Source organism: Muscardinus avellanarius (assembly GCF_963383645.1).
Source record: "Muscardinus avellanarius genome assembly, chromosome: 11".
Lineage (NCBI taxonomy): Eukaryota > Metazoa > Chordata > Mammalia > Rodentia > Gliridae > Muscardinus > Muscardinus avellanarius.
The window spans coordinates 51,549,805-51,568,256 of NC_137797.1; the positions used below are offsets into that span (position 1 = coordinate 51,549,805).

The following is an 18,452-nucleotide window of genomic DNA, read 5'->3' on the forward strand; positions in this document are numbered from 1 at the left end:
CTTGGGAGGCAGAGACAGGAGGATCGCACAGGTTCAAAGCCAGCAGTGCGCACTGGCTTAGGAGACCCTGTTTCCAAATAAAAATGTAAAAATAGGTCTGGGAGTGTAGCCTGGAGGTAGAAGGGCTTCCAGGAACCCCAGTACCATAAAAAAAAAAAAAAAAAAAAAAAAAAAAAAAAAATTCCTAAGCCAGGCACGATAGCACATGCTTATAATCCCAGCACTGGGGAGGCTGAAAAAGGAGGATCATGGATCATGGTTTGCAGATAGCCTCAGCTACTTAGTGAGGCCCTTCACAACTCAGTGTGACCCTGTTTCAAAATAAAGAATAAAAAATAGGGCTGGGGGTATAGCTCAGAGGTAGAATGCCCCCAGGGTTTTATCCCCAGTACTGAAAAAAAAAAAATCCTAACTTTATCCAATGAGAAAATATAGCAACATTGACCAACATGAGATCGATGGGCACCCACATGTTCTGATTAATAGCATTTCTTACCCAAAAAAAGCTCACTGGAAAATAGCTGATTCTAGGCCTGGGGCAGTTCGTACAAAAGGGCCCTGGAACATCTTGTTATACCAGGAAACAAAAAAGCTATCAAAAACTACTAAGGTAATATCAAAAAAGACTAACCAAAGACAGGACAATTTGAACATCAAAAAGGATAATATCTGCAAGACTGGAACTCAAATATTTTTAAGCCTGTGAGCTTATAATACTACTAAAAATAAAACAAAAACAAGCCAAAAACCTCACTTGTCCCCTCGGACCATGGTTAGAGAACCAATTATTTTCAAAACTAATGCATAAAAGGACAGAACAAAGTAGTTATCCTTACTTTCCTGTAAGTCAAGGAGCTAAGCAGTTCATAGAAAAAAAATTCTCAGCCAAGCACAGAAGGAGAAGGTACATATGTTTCCTCTAATATGCCCAAACTAGGAAACACAAAGGATGCCAGTGGGACTCCTGATAATGGAGGGGAAATACCAGCAAAGGTTGAATGGAAAGATAGGAGAGGAGGAAGGCTGATCTTGATTAATGAGGGTCTACATCTGAACATGTGTAAAATTATGAATAAGACATGGTTAACCTGGACAACCATTGGTGGGAGGGGGGAAGGGAAAACGGGGGCGGGGGAGAGGGCACCAAATATAGTTTAAATGTATACTATTTATGTTCAATAAAGAAATTGTTAAAAGGAAATATAAATAAATAAATAAATAAATTCCACCTAATAAACATAACTTTGCAATTCGAATGAAAGAATGGACCTAGGCAATAATTATCACAGCTATTAAAACAGAAAAGGCTATTTCAGTAACTTCAGAGTTAATGAATTGGAACAACAATACCTAAACTCCCCGATTACATCTTGTCACAAAAGAGAGAGAACCAGACCATTACATTATGTTACCTGGTAAATAAGAAATCACCACCATCATTCATGAAACACTAGCCTGCATGAAAGGAAAAAAAGGAAAAAAAGGCCATGCCCAACCAAAGTACTACATCAGTTCACAGAAATACAAAGGAGAAAGGAACATATTTGAACAATACCATAGGAACTAAAATAACAACAACAACAAAAAAAAAAAAACTAGGCTTTGGTTAACTCTCATGGAAAAACCACCAACTTTTATTAATTAAGAAAAAAATCTATTAAAAGAGTAGTGGAAGCCAGCCATGGAGGCACACGCTTGTAATCCCAGCATTTGGGAGGCTAAGACAAAAGGATTGTGCAGGTTCGAAGCCAGCCTCAGCTACTTAATGAGGCCCTCTGCAACTCAGTGAGACCCCGTTTCAAAATAAATAAAAAATAGGCTGGTGGTGTAGCTCAGAGGTAGAATGCCCTGGGTTCCATCCCCAGCACACACACACACACACACACACACACACACACACACACACACAGAGTAGTTGAAGGGAGGCAGAAATAAACTGTGCTTTTAAAAAGATGTAAGAGCTAAATGTAATGTGTAGAACTTTTTTGGATTCTTATATGATTAAACCAACTATACCAAAAAATGTTATTAGAATGCCGGGCATGAAGCTGGGCGTGGTGGCGCAGGCTTGCAATCCCAGCATCTGGGAGGCTGAGACTGGATGGCGGTTCTTAGACAGCCTCAGCTACTTAGTGAGGCCCTTTGCAACTCAGTGAGCCCCGGTTTCAAAATAAAGAATAAAAAAGGGCAGGGGCTGTAGCTCAGAAGTTGAATGCCTCTGGGTTAAATCCTCAGACCCACAAATTAATAATAATAATAATAATAATAATAATAATAATGGTGATGACTGATGATGATGATGATGATGATGATGATGATGTCAGGCATGGTGGCATATGCTTGTAATCCCCGCACTTAGAAGGCTGAGACAGGAGGATCGCACAAGTTCGAAGCCAGCCTCAGCTACTTAGTAAGGCTCTCAGCAACTTAGTGAGACCCTGTTTCCAAATAAAGTATAAAAAAGGTATGGGATTATAGGCCAGAGGTAAAAAGCCTCTGGTACCCACCCCCAGTACCACAAAAAAAAGATGTTATTAGAAATTAATTTCAATTCTTAGGGGCTATAATGGTATTCGAGTTTGTTCAAAATTCTTATTATTTTAAAGACAAACACTGAAGTATTTATAGATAAGATTACCTGGATTACTTGCTTCAAAATAATCCAGAGGGAAAATGGTGGAGAGGCAAGACATTAGCTATCAGGCCTAATCACACAGAAAGTTAAGGCAGCTTCTCCCACAGTAATAATAGCTAATGCTTACTGAGAATTTATTAAATATTAGGTATAGTTTCAGTATACTTATGGCTGAAGAAACTGCAGCTTATGGCAACCAGAATTAGACCTATGTCTGTGGGACTCCAGAGTCCAAGTTCTAGAACCCACAAATACTACTGCCACTAGTGTTGTTTTCCCATTACACTGTTAGACCATGCTAGTAAAAATGCTTCTCCTTAGCAAGACCCTGCTTCAAAAACAAAAAATAGGGCTAGGGGTGTGGCTCAGAGGCAAAATGTCCCTGGGTTCAATCCCAGGTCAAAACAAAATTATAAAAGCTTCTCTTTATGTAGAATTACAATTTTTCATCCCTGCAATATTGATGCTATTTTTCCTACATATAAACACCAGATATCAGCTATTTTTTTTACAAGTATTTACCAAGGACCTGGTAATATTTTACCAGGCTCTGAGGGGAAAAATAAAAAGTCAACTCTGCCCTCAAATAGCTTATAGTAGGAGAGACTGAGAGACTAACAGAGCCAACAATAATGTGATAAATCCAACAGAATACACAAAAGGTATGAAGAGATCAAACAGGAGAGACAAATCAAAGGAAAAGGACTCCAGAAAAAATAAAGCCAAAGCCAGGCATGGTGGCGCACGCTTGTAATCCCAGTATTTGAGAGGCTGAGACAGAAGGATCCCAGTTTGCAGCCAAGCCTCAGTTACTTAGTGAGGCCCTTTGAAAGTCAGTGAGACCCTGTTTCAAAATAAAGAATAAAAAAATCGGACTGGCGGTGTAGCTCAGAGGTAGATTGCCCCTGGGTTCCATCCCCTGTACTGCTTAAAAAAGAAAAAAAAAGGAATAAAAAATAGGGCTGGGGTATAGCTTGGAGGTAGAATGCCTCTGGGATCCATCCCCAGTACAGAGAGGGGGGGGGGAGGGAGAGGGAGAGGGAGAAAAAGAGAGGGAGGGAGGAAGGGAAGGGAAGGGAAGGGAAGGGAAGGGAAGGGAAGGGAAGGGAAGGGAAAGAAAAAGCACCAACAGCAAACAGGAAAAAATGAAAAAGACAAAGTCCTTGGCAGGGTTTTCCAGGTACACTAAGGCATACACAACACATTTATGGAAGATAAAATTATTCCATAAACAGGAGCACAGGCTATAAATACAAAAGGCAAGACTCAAATAGGTTGGAATCCTACTGCTGTCAAATCTGTGCCTAAATTCTCTAACATGGACACCTCCACCTTGCTTTTTACCTAACAGCATGAAAATTAAGAGAGAACACTTTTAGTACTTAGGACAGCCTCCAGCAGTGCCTCTACCTACAATGTTTCCATTCTGGGGGCTGCATTTAAACAGTTAAAATTCCAATAACTTCTGAAAGAAGGTTATTTTAAGATAAAATTTGTCTCCTTCAAGAATGTGAAATTTCCATAAAATGTAATTTAGCTGGCAATGAGCTGCCAACCTCACTGATCTGAAAGTCTTTTGCTCTTTAAAATGTGTGTCAAGATTTTAAAATCTTAATATTAAAAATTATTAAAAATCTTTATATGAGTTAAAAAATGCTATTTTTAAGTGGTAGTATTCTTTGCAGTAAGCAATGAGTGATCCAAAAAGAACTAATTTCAACAAGATTATTCTAACTCATAAATTCAAGGATTACCACCAACATGTGCAAAAGATAGTAACATTAAATTCTTACAGGTGAATTACCTGCACTTGCCTTATTTCTCAGTTCTAAGTAATAAAGTTGATTTCCAATCAAACAAAATATATTGATAAAAACAATTTGCTTCTTAGTTGGGATTAGTGGTGCACATCTATAATTCCAGTACTTGGGAGGCTGGAATAGGAGGATTTCAGGTTCAAGGCCAGCCTCAGCAATGTAGTGACTCTCAGCAAATTAGCAAGACTATTTTTTTTAAAATGGCTGAGGTGATATATATGCCAATTACTCTAATCTAATCATTACACACTGTATACATGTATTAAAATGCTGCACTGTACCCCATAAATATGAATTATCAATTTAAAGCTTTTAAATAAAAAGATATGCACGTTTGATACCAAAACAGTTTTAAGTTTGTAATAGTATTGCATTTAATTTTCCTTTTAGAAAACCATACAGACATGCTTTTAATCCCCATACTTGGGAGCCTGAGACGGGAGGATCTCAGGTTCAAAGCCAGCCTCGACAACTTTAGCAAGGCCCTCCACAGCTTAGTGAGACCCTGTTTCCAAATAAGAAATAAAATTGGGTTTGGGAGGGGTCAGCTCAGAGGTAGAATGCCTCTGGGTTCAATCCCCACTATTAAAAAAAATACTAAAATATTTAAAGATAAAATTAAACAATGCTTGAAACTTACTTCACAAAATACAGGAGGAGCTGGCGTGGTGGCGCATACTTATAATTCCAGCACTGGGGAGGCTGAGACTGAAGGATCAGTTTGTGGACAGCTGCAACTCAGACCCTGTTCCAAAATAAAGAATAAAAATCAGGGCTAGGGGTGTAGATCAAAAGTAGAATATCCCTGGGTTCCACACCAGCACCGCAAAAAAAAAAAAAAAAAAAAAAAAAAATAGAGAAGGGGAATGACAGGGAATGACTATTGCATGATGAACATCAAACTAATGATGGGGCTTTGAGTTGCATTACACTATTGTGTCTGCTTATTTTATTTGAAATTCCCCTTATTTAGAATGCTCTTAAAAGTTTAAAACTTATTAAAATACTATATAAATGAGGAAAATTGAAAAGGTATATATATACATATATATAAAATCATCCTTTCATTAACTTTCATTATAATTCTAAAATTGGCTTTCAAAACAATTTTTGTTATGACAAAAAATCATATTTACATTTTAAGAATTTTATGCTTGAAGTATGAATTTAATTACTAACTCAAGTAAAAATTAGTCAAATGGTCAAACTTATACAATCTTCCCTTTTTTATTAAAAATATACCACAGATTAATTTTTTTCCAAAACACTTCAGAAGTTTTATTGAAAACAATAAAATACAGAAACATCAGATTCTCATTTTTAATTAAAACTGAGAGCATCTTTCAGACTTAACCATTTCCACAGATTTATTTCTACTTACTAATTCCACAGTATTTCAATGTTAGTTATTGCAGATTCTTATATTCAGGGTTTTCAGAAAATGCTCTCAACTTACTGGGTTACTATATTATATGTTTTGTTTTGTGGTACTGGGGACTGAACCCAGAGCCAAATGTATGTTATGCAAGTGCTCTACCACTGAGCTACCCAATCTATTATACTGTATTTAATTACAAATCCTTACAACAGAAATATAAAATGTGTATGTGCACGTGTGTGGGTTTGGTTTTTGTGGTAATGGGGATTGAACCCAAGGATGTTCTACCTCCCAGCTACACCCCCAGCCCTATTTTATTTTTATTTTGAAACAGGATCTCACTAAGTTCTTAAGAGTCTCACTGCTTGCTGAGGCTGTACTTAAACCTGGGATCTTCTTATCTCAGCCTCCCAAATACTGGGATTATAGGAAAATATGGTTTTCTAAATTTCTTTTCCTTAATAGTAGAATCCTTATTCAATGTGTGCAACTAAATATTCAACAAGCACTGGACAAGTAAACAAGAGTCTTTGGAGAGGGGAAAAAGAGCAAAGCAAGAAAAAAAGTGGAGACAGTTATTCCAGGTTACCTTTCTTGAAAAAGACAAAGATAAATCAGTAAGTACATAAGGCAGTATTGAGACTGCAGAAACTGCATTTTATTTATTTATTTATCTATTTATTTATTTATTTTGGTACTGGGAGTGGAACCCAGGGGCTTTCTACCTCCCGGCTATACTCCCAGACCTATTTTATATTTTATTTGGAAACAGTGTGTCACTAAGTTGCTGAGAGCCTCACTAAGTAGCTAAGGCTGGTTTTGAACCTGTGCAATCCTCCTGTCTCAGCCTCCCAAGCATGGGGATTACAAGCTTGCGAAACCACGCCCAGCTAGAAACTGCATTTTTAAAGTCTGAGGAAACCTGAGCGTGTTGTCAGACTAGCTTCAGGAAACCTTCCCTCTAATTCAGATTCTGTCTTTAACTAACTGTGTAAACTTGGGCAAGTTATTTAAATCTCTCTGACCCTTGCTTTTGACACCTACAATGCTGATGATGATCTCTCTCCAGCCCATGTTTAAGAAAATCAAAAGGTTAATTATCAATGTAAAAGTTTTGTAGACTGTAAAGCACAGTATGAAATCTAAGAAAGAATAAGTGACGGGGAAATAGCAATGATATATTTAAAGGTTTATCTTACAAATCAGAAGGGATCCTTATAATTAAATAAAAAGATAAGGGGAAACAGTATTTCTGAGTTACACAGTTGAAATATACTTCTCCCAACAAGGAACTAATACACATTTACTCATTGTTTTTCAAACCTATTTTGGTTGTCCTTTTACACTTTATCCCCATCTGTCAACCAAGTGCCCCCAAACAAATAATACTATTACTCTTATCTGGACCCATCAAATAACAATGCATTTACTTAACTGATTCTAAGCTATCATCTGTGTGCTTCTTTATGCTTCCAGGACACTCTCACACTCCTGAATAAAATTTCTGTCTACTAGACTGTCAATTCATGTATGTGTATATGTTCACATCCACCAGCAGAATATCAACTCTCACTATGCTTATAATTACAATCTTGTGCTAACCACAGGTAACAAATCTCTCATAAACTTGAACTATTTTGATAATTTTCAAGGTTTTTTTTTTTCTTGGCTTATGGCAAGTTTAGTTTTGTGTTGCCAGCATCCTAAAATAAGTAGACATTTTCTCACTTTTTTCTAATCAAGACTATATATAATTTAAGCTTATGAAACTATCTCAGTTATAAGCTGAAAGAGAAAGCAGAAGAGGAAAATAAAGGTAACAATGCTACTTGTAAGTATTGCTCTCTTTAGTCTCTTCACTTCTCATTCTGAATACTATTTCAATTTTTACTGCTATATCCATTTCAACTTATCATTCATCACCAAACACAGCACAGTTCCTTCTGAATTATGAAGCATAAGCCACAAAATGAGGTAAGATGACCTGAGCTCTGCCCACCAAAGAGTTTATAAAGAGAACACCTGTCAAAAAGTTTTCTAGTGTCCTAGAAAGTTACACAGTGCAAATACCAAAATGAGTAAGTTCCAAAATAGAAACAGGTACTCAATACTATAAAAGCACAAAGGAGGAAAAGAAGTACTACCTGGTACAGCTAAGGATAGTAGTACAGAAAAGGAGAAACTAGGTTTTTGGGTTTGTTTGTTTTTGTTTTTGTTTAGTTTTTACATTACTGGGGGTTGAATTCAGGGGCATTCTACCTCTAAGCTACACTCAGCCCTAGTTTATATTCTTTATTTTGAAACTAGATCTCACTAAATTGAGGGGGGCCAAAGTATCTGAAGTTGGCCACGAACCTGCAGTCCCATCTCAGCTTCCTTTTTTATGTTTGAAAAAGCATACTCTCTCAGAATACCCTCAAAACTTACCCTTACTACCTCCACACACCAATATCTCTACCTGCTTTTCACTCTTCCCTCTTTCCTTCCCACAACCCAACTATTCTACTTTTTCATCTTATTTGGCACTCATTAAATTTATTTACAACCCTCTAAGTTTTGAGGGACATATTAAAATTATGAGAAATTTACCTTATGAGAAAATTACCTTCCAGATTCTTTGTGAATGTTTGTCTTTAACCCCCACTGGCTTGCAGAGTGATACTCATGAATATTTGATTAAAAAAAAAACCTCCAGTGACACAATAAGAACTACATATTATGCTAATACTAAGTATCTAATAAAAGCTAAATTAAAGCAATTCTTCAGCATTATAACCTACACATGAAATGGTATAGTAAGAAGAAACAATTCTTCAGTGTCACAACTTGCACATGAAGAGGTGATAAAGTACAGTGATAAAGAGCATTGGTATTAAAAGACAACTGCCTGACTTCTAATCTAGGTCTGTGACATAATTAACTATGTGACTACTGGCAAGCTACATAATATCTCAGCATCTCAATTTTCTCAATTATTAATTGGGAATCAAATATTAATCTATCTCCCAGCTCATTGTGAGAGTAAATGGAGTTTATCGCTTAGATCCAGGTTTGATACATGGGAAGCACTAGACTCAGTAACAAGACAGCAGCAGTGGTATCACCATCATCAGAAACCTTGGCTATTTTGTCACTAGAAATACAAATTACACCTTTCATATGTGTCTCTCCTTATAGGTATGAAGCTTTTTCAGGGGGATGGACCAGTAAAGAATTCTATTCAGGGTGGTCACATAGTTTTTAATCCTGGCTTTGCCATTAACCAATTTTATGACCAATGACAACTAATTATAGGTAAGTCTGCATCTCAACCTCCAGATATGTAAAACCTGATAAATCACCTCTCTTTAAGGACTGTACTTAGAACTAGAGTCAAGGTACCTTAAAACAACGAGCATAGTGGTCTGCCGTATCATCAAGGTATTTGTTCCTTCTTTCCTCTCCCAAATCTCACATGGAATATCTTATTAAATCCTCATCCCACCATTATAAAGTTCATAGTAGGTTGAAGCATACAAAAAATTACCAAACACTGGCAATTTTGTATGTTTTTATTTCCTATTCCGATTTACAAATGGAGAAAATAAGCTCAGAGAGGTTAAATCATTTGCCCAAAATCATATGCTTATTTAAGTAATGGCACTGAAAGTTAAATAACTTTTCATTAAGTCAGCTAATTTTGCAGTGAGACCTGCTCAGGTAAGGGAAAAATGTGTACTAGTCACTACAGTACATGTAAAACTAGTGGAACCTACAAGTTTCTGTTTGCCATATTAAAAATTAAAGGTGAACTTTTCTAAGAACTTTTCGATTTAAAAAATTACAGAGCATCTATGTGAGTATTGGTGGGTTGGAGGTTTGGAGAAAATCAGAGGTAAAGATATTTAAGAATGTATAACTACAGTAATTCAAAAATTATAATGGGATCTAATTAGAAACCTCACTAATTAGAAACTCCATGAGGAAGCTGAATATCAAATAGCCATCCTGTGAAGGTTAAATGTAGTCAATACCACAGATAAGCTGGTTTAGGAAAGTACTCAAGGAAGAGTTACATCAAACACTCTGGTTCACAAAAGTATGCATTAATGCATCACATTATTGTACTGGAAAAGGAGCAAAATGTAAAGACTTTTCCTCTAATAGTAAAAAAAAAAAAAAAAAAAAAAAATACACAACTGTAGTTGAAACCGTAAAACTGTTAGTTCATTTCGAAAAATTCCACAAAGGTTTAGGATTGATCATATAAACCGGATTCAGAATACAATGTCTAACCAAACATGAAGAGTCCTATCAAAATTCACAGTACTAGTAAATAAATAACAAATGTTAACAGTGCAGGTCCCATAAAACTGGTGAAATATTTAACAGTATCAAATATTTACAATGATGGTCTACAAACCTATTCTACCTCTTTTTTCTCCTTGATTTGTCATTCAGTATTGGGGGGGGGGGACTGTTCCAACAACATAATAGAGATAATAAGCAGACAGTAGGACTTTCAATAAATTTACAATAGAACAGTTTGGTTCTAATCCTCTTATCGGCCCCTCCTCCAATTATGCAATCATTCCACAGCAGAAGATTACAGGGCTCTTTCCAGAAAGGAGGGGGGGGGAGGCGTGCATAACAGGTAGCCTCGGAATGGGCAACGTTTCCGTGAAACTCAACTGCCTCAACTCAGAGCTCCGGGTTTTCAAGACCGTACTCTTGAGCCATTTCGGGTGTTTTTTGTGTGTTTGTTTGTTTGATGCCCTAACAACTGGCAACTCCTCGCGCGCCGCGGACCCCCAGCATCCTCACTCCTCGGTCCTCGGCCGCGGGCGGCGGCGTCCCTGGACCCGGCGCGGGCTGCCGGGCTGCGCTGCCCCCCGCCGGGCTTCACCGAAGCCTCCCGGGGGTGACCTCCGCGAGGCTCCGCCGCGCCCCGTCCTGCGACCGGCCCCCGACTAGTTGGAGAACTCTCTCCCCGGCCGAGCTCCCCACCCCGGCTCGGACCCGGGAGCCCGCCTGCGCCGCGGCCGGGCGCCAGGCCGAGCCCTGCACCTGCCGCGCTCCGGGAGGCGGGCGCCCAGGGGGCGGTGCTGCGGCCCGGCCTCCCCCGCGCGGCCGCACTCACCTGACGAACCCGCGGCGGCCACGGCCCGCGCTCCGGGGCGCTCCCGGAGGCAGCGAGCGGCGGAGGAGGACGGCGGGCGACGCCGGTACACCCCGCCGCGGCGGGCGCACTGCGCTGGGGGCCGCCGAGGGAGCGGCACTGCGCCTGCGCCTGCGCCGGGAGCCGGGCCGAGCCGCGAGCGGCCCGTCCCGGGGGAGGGGAGGCGGGGCCTGGCCGGGGGCGGGGCCTGAGCGGGGCGGGGCCTGGGGCGGCGCGCTCCCGCGCCCCCTGGCGCCAGGCGGGGCTCGGGGCCTCGGCGGGCGGTTTCCTTGGGAACCACTCGGGCGGCACCGCGCCGGGCTCCCTGCCCGAGAGGCGGCCTCGGGGTAACCGCGACCGAGCGGGGCGCGCCAGCCGTCCGAGAGGCACCTTCACTGTGAGTTGAGGATTGCTGGACCCGACCCGAGACTTGGCGCCCACATAGACCATATAACGTCTTGTGGGGAGGGCGGGGGCTGAGGGGAGCCCGGGAGAACCCAGAGCCCATCATTCCAGCAGCTTCCAGAGCATTCGAGAATGTTTCTGTGCCTGCCTTCTCTCTTTTGTGTGAGCTGTTTTATCAAACTTCCGCTCCACTTGAAGAGCTCCAAGAGGGAAAGGTGAAAATACGCGCAGAACCCAGCTCCTCAACGTCTGACAGACGAAGCAGTCTCCACCCGGGCCTGTGTGTAGTAAAAGGGAGGCTGGAGCGTGTGTGATGCGCCTTGAACAGAACCGCCCTTCCACGTGCTGGTCACCCTCAGAGACAGTGGAGGAAAGTAGGTTATATATGAGGCTATCGGAATCAGAGTTCCTGGCTTTGAATCTGCCACTTGCTACTTCTGTGATTTGGGGTAAGTTAGTGTTCAATAATCCCAACTTTGTCACTGGTAGATGGCTATAGTAAGAATTCCTACCTCACTGAGTTGTTCATCTACCTATAATCCAATAGAAGCCTAGAAAGTTACTTTTTACTCCAGTCATATATTTCTACCTCCATCTCTAATATATTACCAAGTTCTATCCATTACAATTTCCAGTAATTCTTAAATTTAGCCTCTCATCCACTGCCCGTTAGATATAACGTCCTTCATTAAAAGACCCTTAATTCTTCTCCCTTATTTCACGTTGGCCATTCATTCATCACACATTTATTGTACATGATCTATATGCTTTCTGCTACACGTGGGGACATGAAAATAGTTACAAACAGTACCCTCCTTCCAAGAACTTAAACATAAGGAGACAAGTATGTTAATAATAAGTGGAATGAATGAACTCAGTATACAGCAAATGTCTTGGGCTCCCCAGTCTAGCCACGCTCTCATTATATCCCTGTCTTTTCCGTGTTTCTTTTTCATAGTTATGTGCTGTTCTTCTGCCTTTTCTTTACCTCACTAATTCCTGTGTATGCTTCCAGGTATCAATTCCACTTTCAACCTTTTGCTGTTGCTTGCCACCCAGCCCCGTTGCACCCACTCCTGTATGAGCTCAGTGTCCCTGCCTGTGGTCCCATAACACCTTATCCCTTTCTAGCACTTTCTACATAGAATTATAATTGTGGTTTTATTTCTCCTTTCATCTAGTTAGACTATGAGCTTCTTGGGAACAGGCACAAGACCTGACATGCAGTAGAACTGGCTCGATAAATGCAGAATAAGTGAATGACATACATACAGAGTATACTGTGATGGTATATGAATGTTTAAAGGACAGGCCCTTTATGTTCTACATAAGACCTCAGACATCATGCATCTACCAGAAATAGTAAGCAACAGCCTTATATCTGAGCCCTGTGTCTGTCCATTTGCAAATAACCTACCATCCGCAAGGCTCTTTGCAATATCCTTAAAAGTGTTGCTTCTCCATGGATTCTTAAACTGCTAGCATGGTTTGAGAATAAGAACAGTAATGTTGATAGTTACCTATAATAACACCAAGATATAGTAAAAATGCTAGACACCCAGAATCTTAGCCTGTAAAGTATATGATGTGAGCATCCTAAGTTAGATTGCTTACCTACCTATATGCCAAAGGGAAATACACAACTTTAAAAACATGATAGGTGTGTGTGTGTGTGTGTGTGTGTGTGTGTGAGAGAGAGAGAGAGAGAGAGAGACAGACAGACAGACAGACAGACAGGGGGTAAAACCCAGGGGTCTTCTACCTCTGGGATACACTCTCAGACCTATTTTATATTTTATTTAGAAACAGGGTGTCACCAAGTTGTTGAGAGTCTCGCTAAGTAGCTGAGGCTGGCTTCAAACCTGCATGATCCTCCTGTCTCAGCTTCCCAAATGTAGGGATTACAAGCGTACGCCACCACACCTACCTTAAAAACATGATAGATTTTGTTATGTGCTCATTTGCCTTCTTTCCCTTTCATTAAAAATAAATTATGTAATGCCGAGCGTGGTGGTGCATGCTTGTAATCCCCGTGCTTGGGAGGTTGAGACAGGAGGATCACACAGGTTCGAAGCCAGCCTCAGCTACTTAGTGAGGCTCTCAGCAACTTAGTGAGACCCAGTTTCCAAATAAAGTATAAAATAGGTCTGAGAGTGTAGCCTGGGAGTAGGAATCCCCTGGGTTCCATCCCAGTACCTCAAAAAAATATATCATTAATTTCAAATACAACATATAAAATAATGTTGATTATTTTTCATCTTAAGACTTTACCATTTATACATGGGGCCAGTAAACAAGATAAATACCAAAAAAAATTTAAATTGAACAAATCACTCTAAGGTCATTGCCCTTGGTTGTAACTTATGTGGCTTGTTTGCCTCTATTTTATTTTCAAAGTTATGAAAATTTTTATTTAGTGATACTTTCCAGTTTCAAATTGACTTCACATTGTTTTCTTTACCAAAAACAACTTGACATACGTGAAAAGTAGTTATTCTACATATTTACAGATAGGGAACTTAGAGTGCCAGAGTTAGAGTCTTTAGACTGCGGGTTAATATCTTGCAAATAGTCCAAACTCTTCAAAAATCATATTGGGCTTTCACTATGGAAGACTAGAAACTCTGGCAGATTCTCCCAACAAAATCAACTGGATAAAATGTATAAAACATTTCATCAAACATATCAATGAGCCTTAGGTTAAAAACTAGGTAAAAAGCCGGGTGTGGTGGCACACGCCTGTAATCCCTGCACTTGGGAGGCGGAGACAGGAAGATCGCACTGGTTCAAAGCCAGCCTCGTTGGCTTAAGAGACCCTGTTTCCAAATTAAAAAAAAAATATATATATATATATATATAATAGGTCTGGGAGTGTAGCCCGGAGGTAGAAGGGTTTCCAGGAACCCCAGTACCACCAAAAAAAAAAATTTTTTAACAATATATTGTGAGGGGGTTGCTTTCTGAGTAGTTAAAATCTCAAAGTAACTAGCTTAAATAGAATGAAATTTATTCTTATGCAGGTGTAGGCAGTCCCAGGTTGGTATGATGGCTTTCTGGTAATCAGGAACTTCTTTTATCTTGTGGCTTCATTATCCTGAGCATGCAGCTTTTCCTTTATGATCTATTATAGCTGCTGAAGCTCCAACCATCACATTCTTTTTCCAAAAAATAAAAAAAAGGTAGAGGCATAAAAGAATATAACCCTCTACTTAAGGGCATTTTGTCAGAAGTTATATATCTAACTACACTTTAACACTATTGGTCCAGTATAATCTCTACTGGTTAGCCATGTGCCTGGCTAAAAATCCAGTGGTTCACACACTAAAGAAGAAGTAAACAAATACTGGAATAACTGGCAGTCTCTGGCTCATCATCTGAGATAGAGACGTGAATAAGAACGATGATGATATAAAAAAAAAGAACATATAACTAGAGCAAGGCAACGCCTGGAAAATGTGCAGTGTGCTTAGTGATGGTGAGCACGTGGAGCAGGCGCAGCTCAGTAGGTGTGCAGAAGCAGGGTGTGGAGAGGTGAGTGCCACAATGAAGAATGGGGGTGTTCATAGGAGAGTGGTATTGAGAATTTTTTAGTTGAAGAGTGAAGGGATCAGACAGTATTTTATTAAGATGTATGTGGTGGTAATGCCTAGCATGCATTTGAGAGGTAATAGAAGCAAGGAAATTTAGATAGGAGGCCACTATGACATAGTGGTGGCTATACTATAGACAAACAGCAAAGAGGAAACATTTCAAAGTATGAACTTGTCCAGAGCAGCCAATAATTAGATCTCTCTTTCTCTCTCCTTGTCCATGTGTCTGTCTGTCTGTCTCTCTCTCTCTCTCTCCCTCTCCTCTCCATCCATTATACATTTTTGAGATCAGCACAATGATTTTACTTTGGAAAGCATCTTTCCACCATGTTCCATCCAAGTGGAACTGAGTTACCCAGACTCCAGGGTGAGCACGTGACCCACAGATGACCAATCAGACAACCCTCTGATCTTTAAGATTGACACAGTGATAAGCAAATGACTCAAAGTTGACTAGTAAGAATCAGTTCTGAGACTTTTGGTACTCTGTTGAGAAAAGTGGGTTTACTGTTCATGAGAATTGCTAATAAGAACATGTGAGCCTCAAGCTGCCGGCATTGATCTTACCACACAGTGGAGAACATGCCAGGATGAAACTAACACAGAGAAGTCAGGTATGAGAGATAATATAATCAAGTGAGTCCTGATAATATTTGATTTGCTGTATTAAGCAGACTGAAGCCAAAGACCTTAGATTTCTTAGATCTATGAACTAGTAATTTTCTCTTTCCTTGGGTCAGTTTGTACTGGGTTTTCTGCCTTTTAAAACTGGATATAAACCAAGCATGGTGGAGCACCCTTGTAATCCCAGTACTTGAGAGGCTAAGACAGGAGGATTGCAGGTTTGTGGCCAGCCTCAGCTACTTAATGAGGCCCTTCACAACTTGGTGAGACCCTGTTTCAAATTAAAGAATGAAAATATAGGGCTGGGGGTGTAGCTCAGAGGTATAATGCCCCTGGGTTCAATCCCCAGTACCACACACACACACCAAAAAAAAAAAAAAAAAAACACATACTGTGCTTCAAAAACTAAAACTGGATTTACAGAAATAAAGGTGAAGAAGAGCCAGGCACAGAGGCATACACCTGTAATCCCATTGCTTGAAAGGCTGAGACAGGAGGATCATAGGTTTGAGGACAATCTCATTAACATAGCAAGATTCTTAGCAATTTAGCAAGAACTTGTTTCAAAAGAAAATTAAATGGTTTTGGGGGACTAGCTTGGAGGTAGAATGCCCTTGGGTTCAATCTCTAGTATCAAAATAAAGATGAGGGAGTCAGTTATAATTCCAAGCCTTAACAGTGTCATCTACCTTTGCCAGATACAGTATTAATCAGAATTGGCTCCAATAAATTTCATTTGTTCCAAAAAATCAAATCTGCGTTCCAGGAGAGGGTGTTTGATATGATTGGGAATATTCACAGTAATTCTATGAAATCTCTGAAGGTAGTTAAGAGTCATAAAATATTGGGCATAAAGGAGACCTGTAAGTCATCTAGTCTCACCACCTGTTTTCTCAAGTGAGCAAACTGAGACCCAGAAAGAGGAAGATTTATCCAGAGTCACATAGTGAATGTGTGCCCAAGCTTGGTCTTGAGCTAGATCTTTGAAATGCTAATCCATATATTTCCATTATATCATTCTGTCAATTCAAAACAGCACATCAAAAAATGCCAGTACATTTTCAATCTGCTATATATGTAAGATATAGTAAAAACAATTCAGAAAGGCAGAAAATAAAATATAGGCTCACAAGCAAATAAAAGCCAAGAGCAAGATTTTTATCTCAAAGTTAAACTCAGAGGGGGAAAAGGCATTAAATAAGACAAAAATAGGTTCTTTACAACAATAAGGGATGAAATATAAAATTCCATGCTTATGAATGTCAATATACCAAGTAACATTGCACTTAAATTCATAAAGCAAAACCACAGCAAATTCAGAGACATGAACAAAAAGAATGACTGGTTAATTTATCCCTCTCACCTAGAACAGATCAAGTAGTCAAAATAAGGATAAAGAGCTGGGAGTGGGCATGCTTGTAATCCTCGCGCTTGGGAGACGGAGACAGGAGGACCCGCAGGTTCGAAGGCAGCCTTGCTGGCTTTAAGCGACCCTGTTTCTAAATTTTTAAAAATGTAAAAATAGGTCTGGGAGTGTAGTGCGGAGGTAGAAGGGTTCTAGCCCAGAGGTAAAAGGGTTCCATCCCCAATACCACCAAATAATAATAATAATAATAATAATGATGATGATGATGATGATGATGATAAAGACCTAAGTAACATAATTAATGAAGTAGATTATATACCTATGTTTATAGATTTATAGGAATATATGAGAGAGAATAACAATAAATTTTTAATATAAGCATGGACTGTTCACAAAAATTAATTATTCAACAAAATGTGTTTTAGACAGGCATTAGGATTTTGTCTCTTATAAAGAGAAATGCTGACTTTACAACTCCAGAAGATGGAAGCTCCAGCCACGACCAGGTCTCCAAAAGAGAAGCTGGATGGATATGAGCCCAAGGAGGAGCTGGATGGGTACGAGCCAGAGCCCCTCCTCAGGGAGCGGCCATCTGTTCTGCCCTTACAGGTATTAGTCCAAGAAGCCAGTAAGAACCCCAGCATGGATGGATCACTACCCTGGATGCCACTCCCTGCAGTGGAGGAGGACACGTTGTACCAGCAGTCACTGGAGATCATCACCAGGTACCTTCAGGAGCAGGCAACTGGCACCAAAGATGTGAAACCTCTGGGAAGCTTTGGGGCCACCAGTAGGAAGGCCCTGGAGACCCTACGGCAGGTTGGGGACCTTGTGCAGCACAACCACAAGATGGTTTTCCAAGGAATGCTTCAGAAACTGGACATCAAAAACAAAGACAACCTCAAATATTTTTTTCAAATAACAGTCCATGTTTTCACTGATGGCATAACAAACTGGGGCAGGATTGTGACTTTAATTTCTTTTGGTGCATTTGTGGCCAAACACTTGAAGAGTATAAACCAAGAGAGCTGCATTGAACCATTAGCAGCAAATATTACAGATATTCTCATAAGAACGAAACGGGACTGGCTAGTCAAACAAAGAGGCTGGGATGGGTTTGTGGAGTCCTTTTGTGTAGAGGACCTAGAAAGCCAAGTCAGAAGGAGGCTACTGGCTTTTGTAGGTATTGCTGGAGTAGGAGCTTGCTTGGCGTATATAGTAAGATGGATTTGCAAATGCAATAGTTGAATCTTAATTAACTCCAGCCACCCAAGCCACATATTTATGTGATTTATGTATTTAGGAAGTCAAACTTAAAGCTGCCCAAGTTATATAACCTCTAAGACTTCCACTCTAGCAACCTAGACAAAAAACAAGTGGCAATAAAGCTATGGCTAACAAGAATATGTGGGGAAAGTAGTTCCCTTTGAAGAATCAAAGTTTCACCTTATTGCTTAAAACTTCATTTTGGGAAAACATGGAGGAAGACTTAGATTTAGT

At 39.9% G+C, this 18,452-nt stretch overlaps 1 protein-coding gene across 1 annotated transcript; it reads left to right on the plus strand.

The window, feature by feature from the left end:
* Window positions 1-17,411: 17,411 nt before the first annotated feature.
* Window positions 17,412-18,200, plus strand: LOC308269466 (induced myeloid leukemia cell differentiation protein Mcl-1-like; the record flags this gene model as incomplete). The annotated part of the gene is made up of 1 exon (XM_080704831.1): window positions 17,412-18,200. The coding sequence occupies one exon, from the start codon at window positions 17,412-17,414 to the stop codon at window positions 18,198-18,200; it is 789 nt and encodes a 262-aa protein (XP_080560957.1).
* Between the last annotated feature and the right edge of the window lie 252 nt (window positions 18,201-18,452).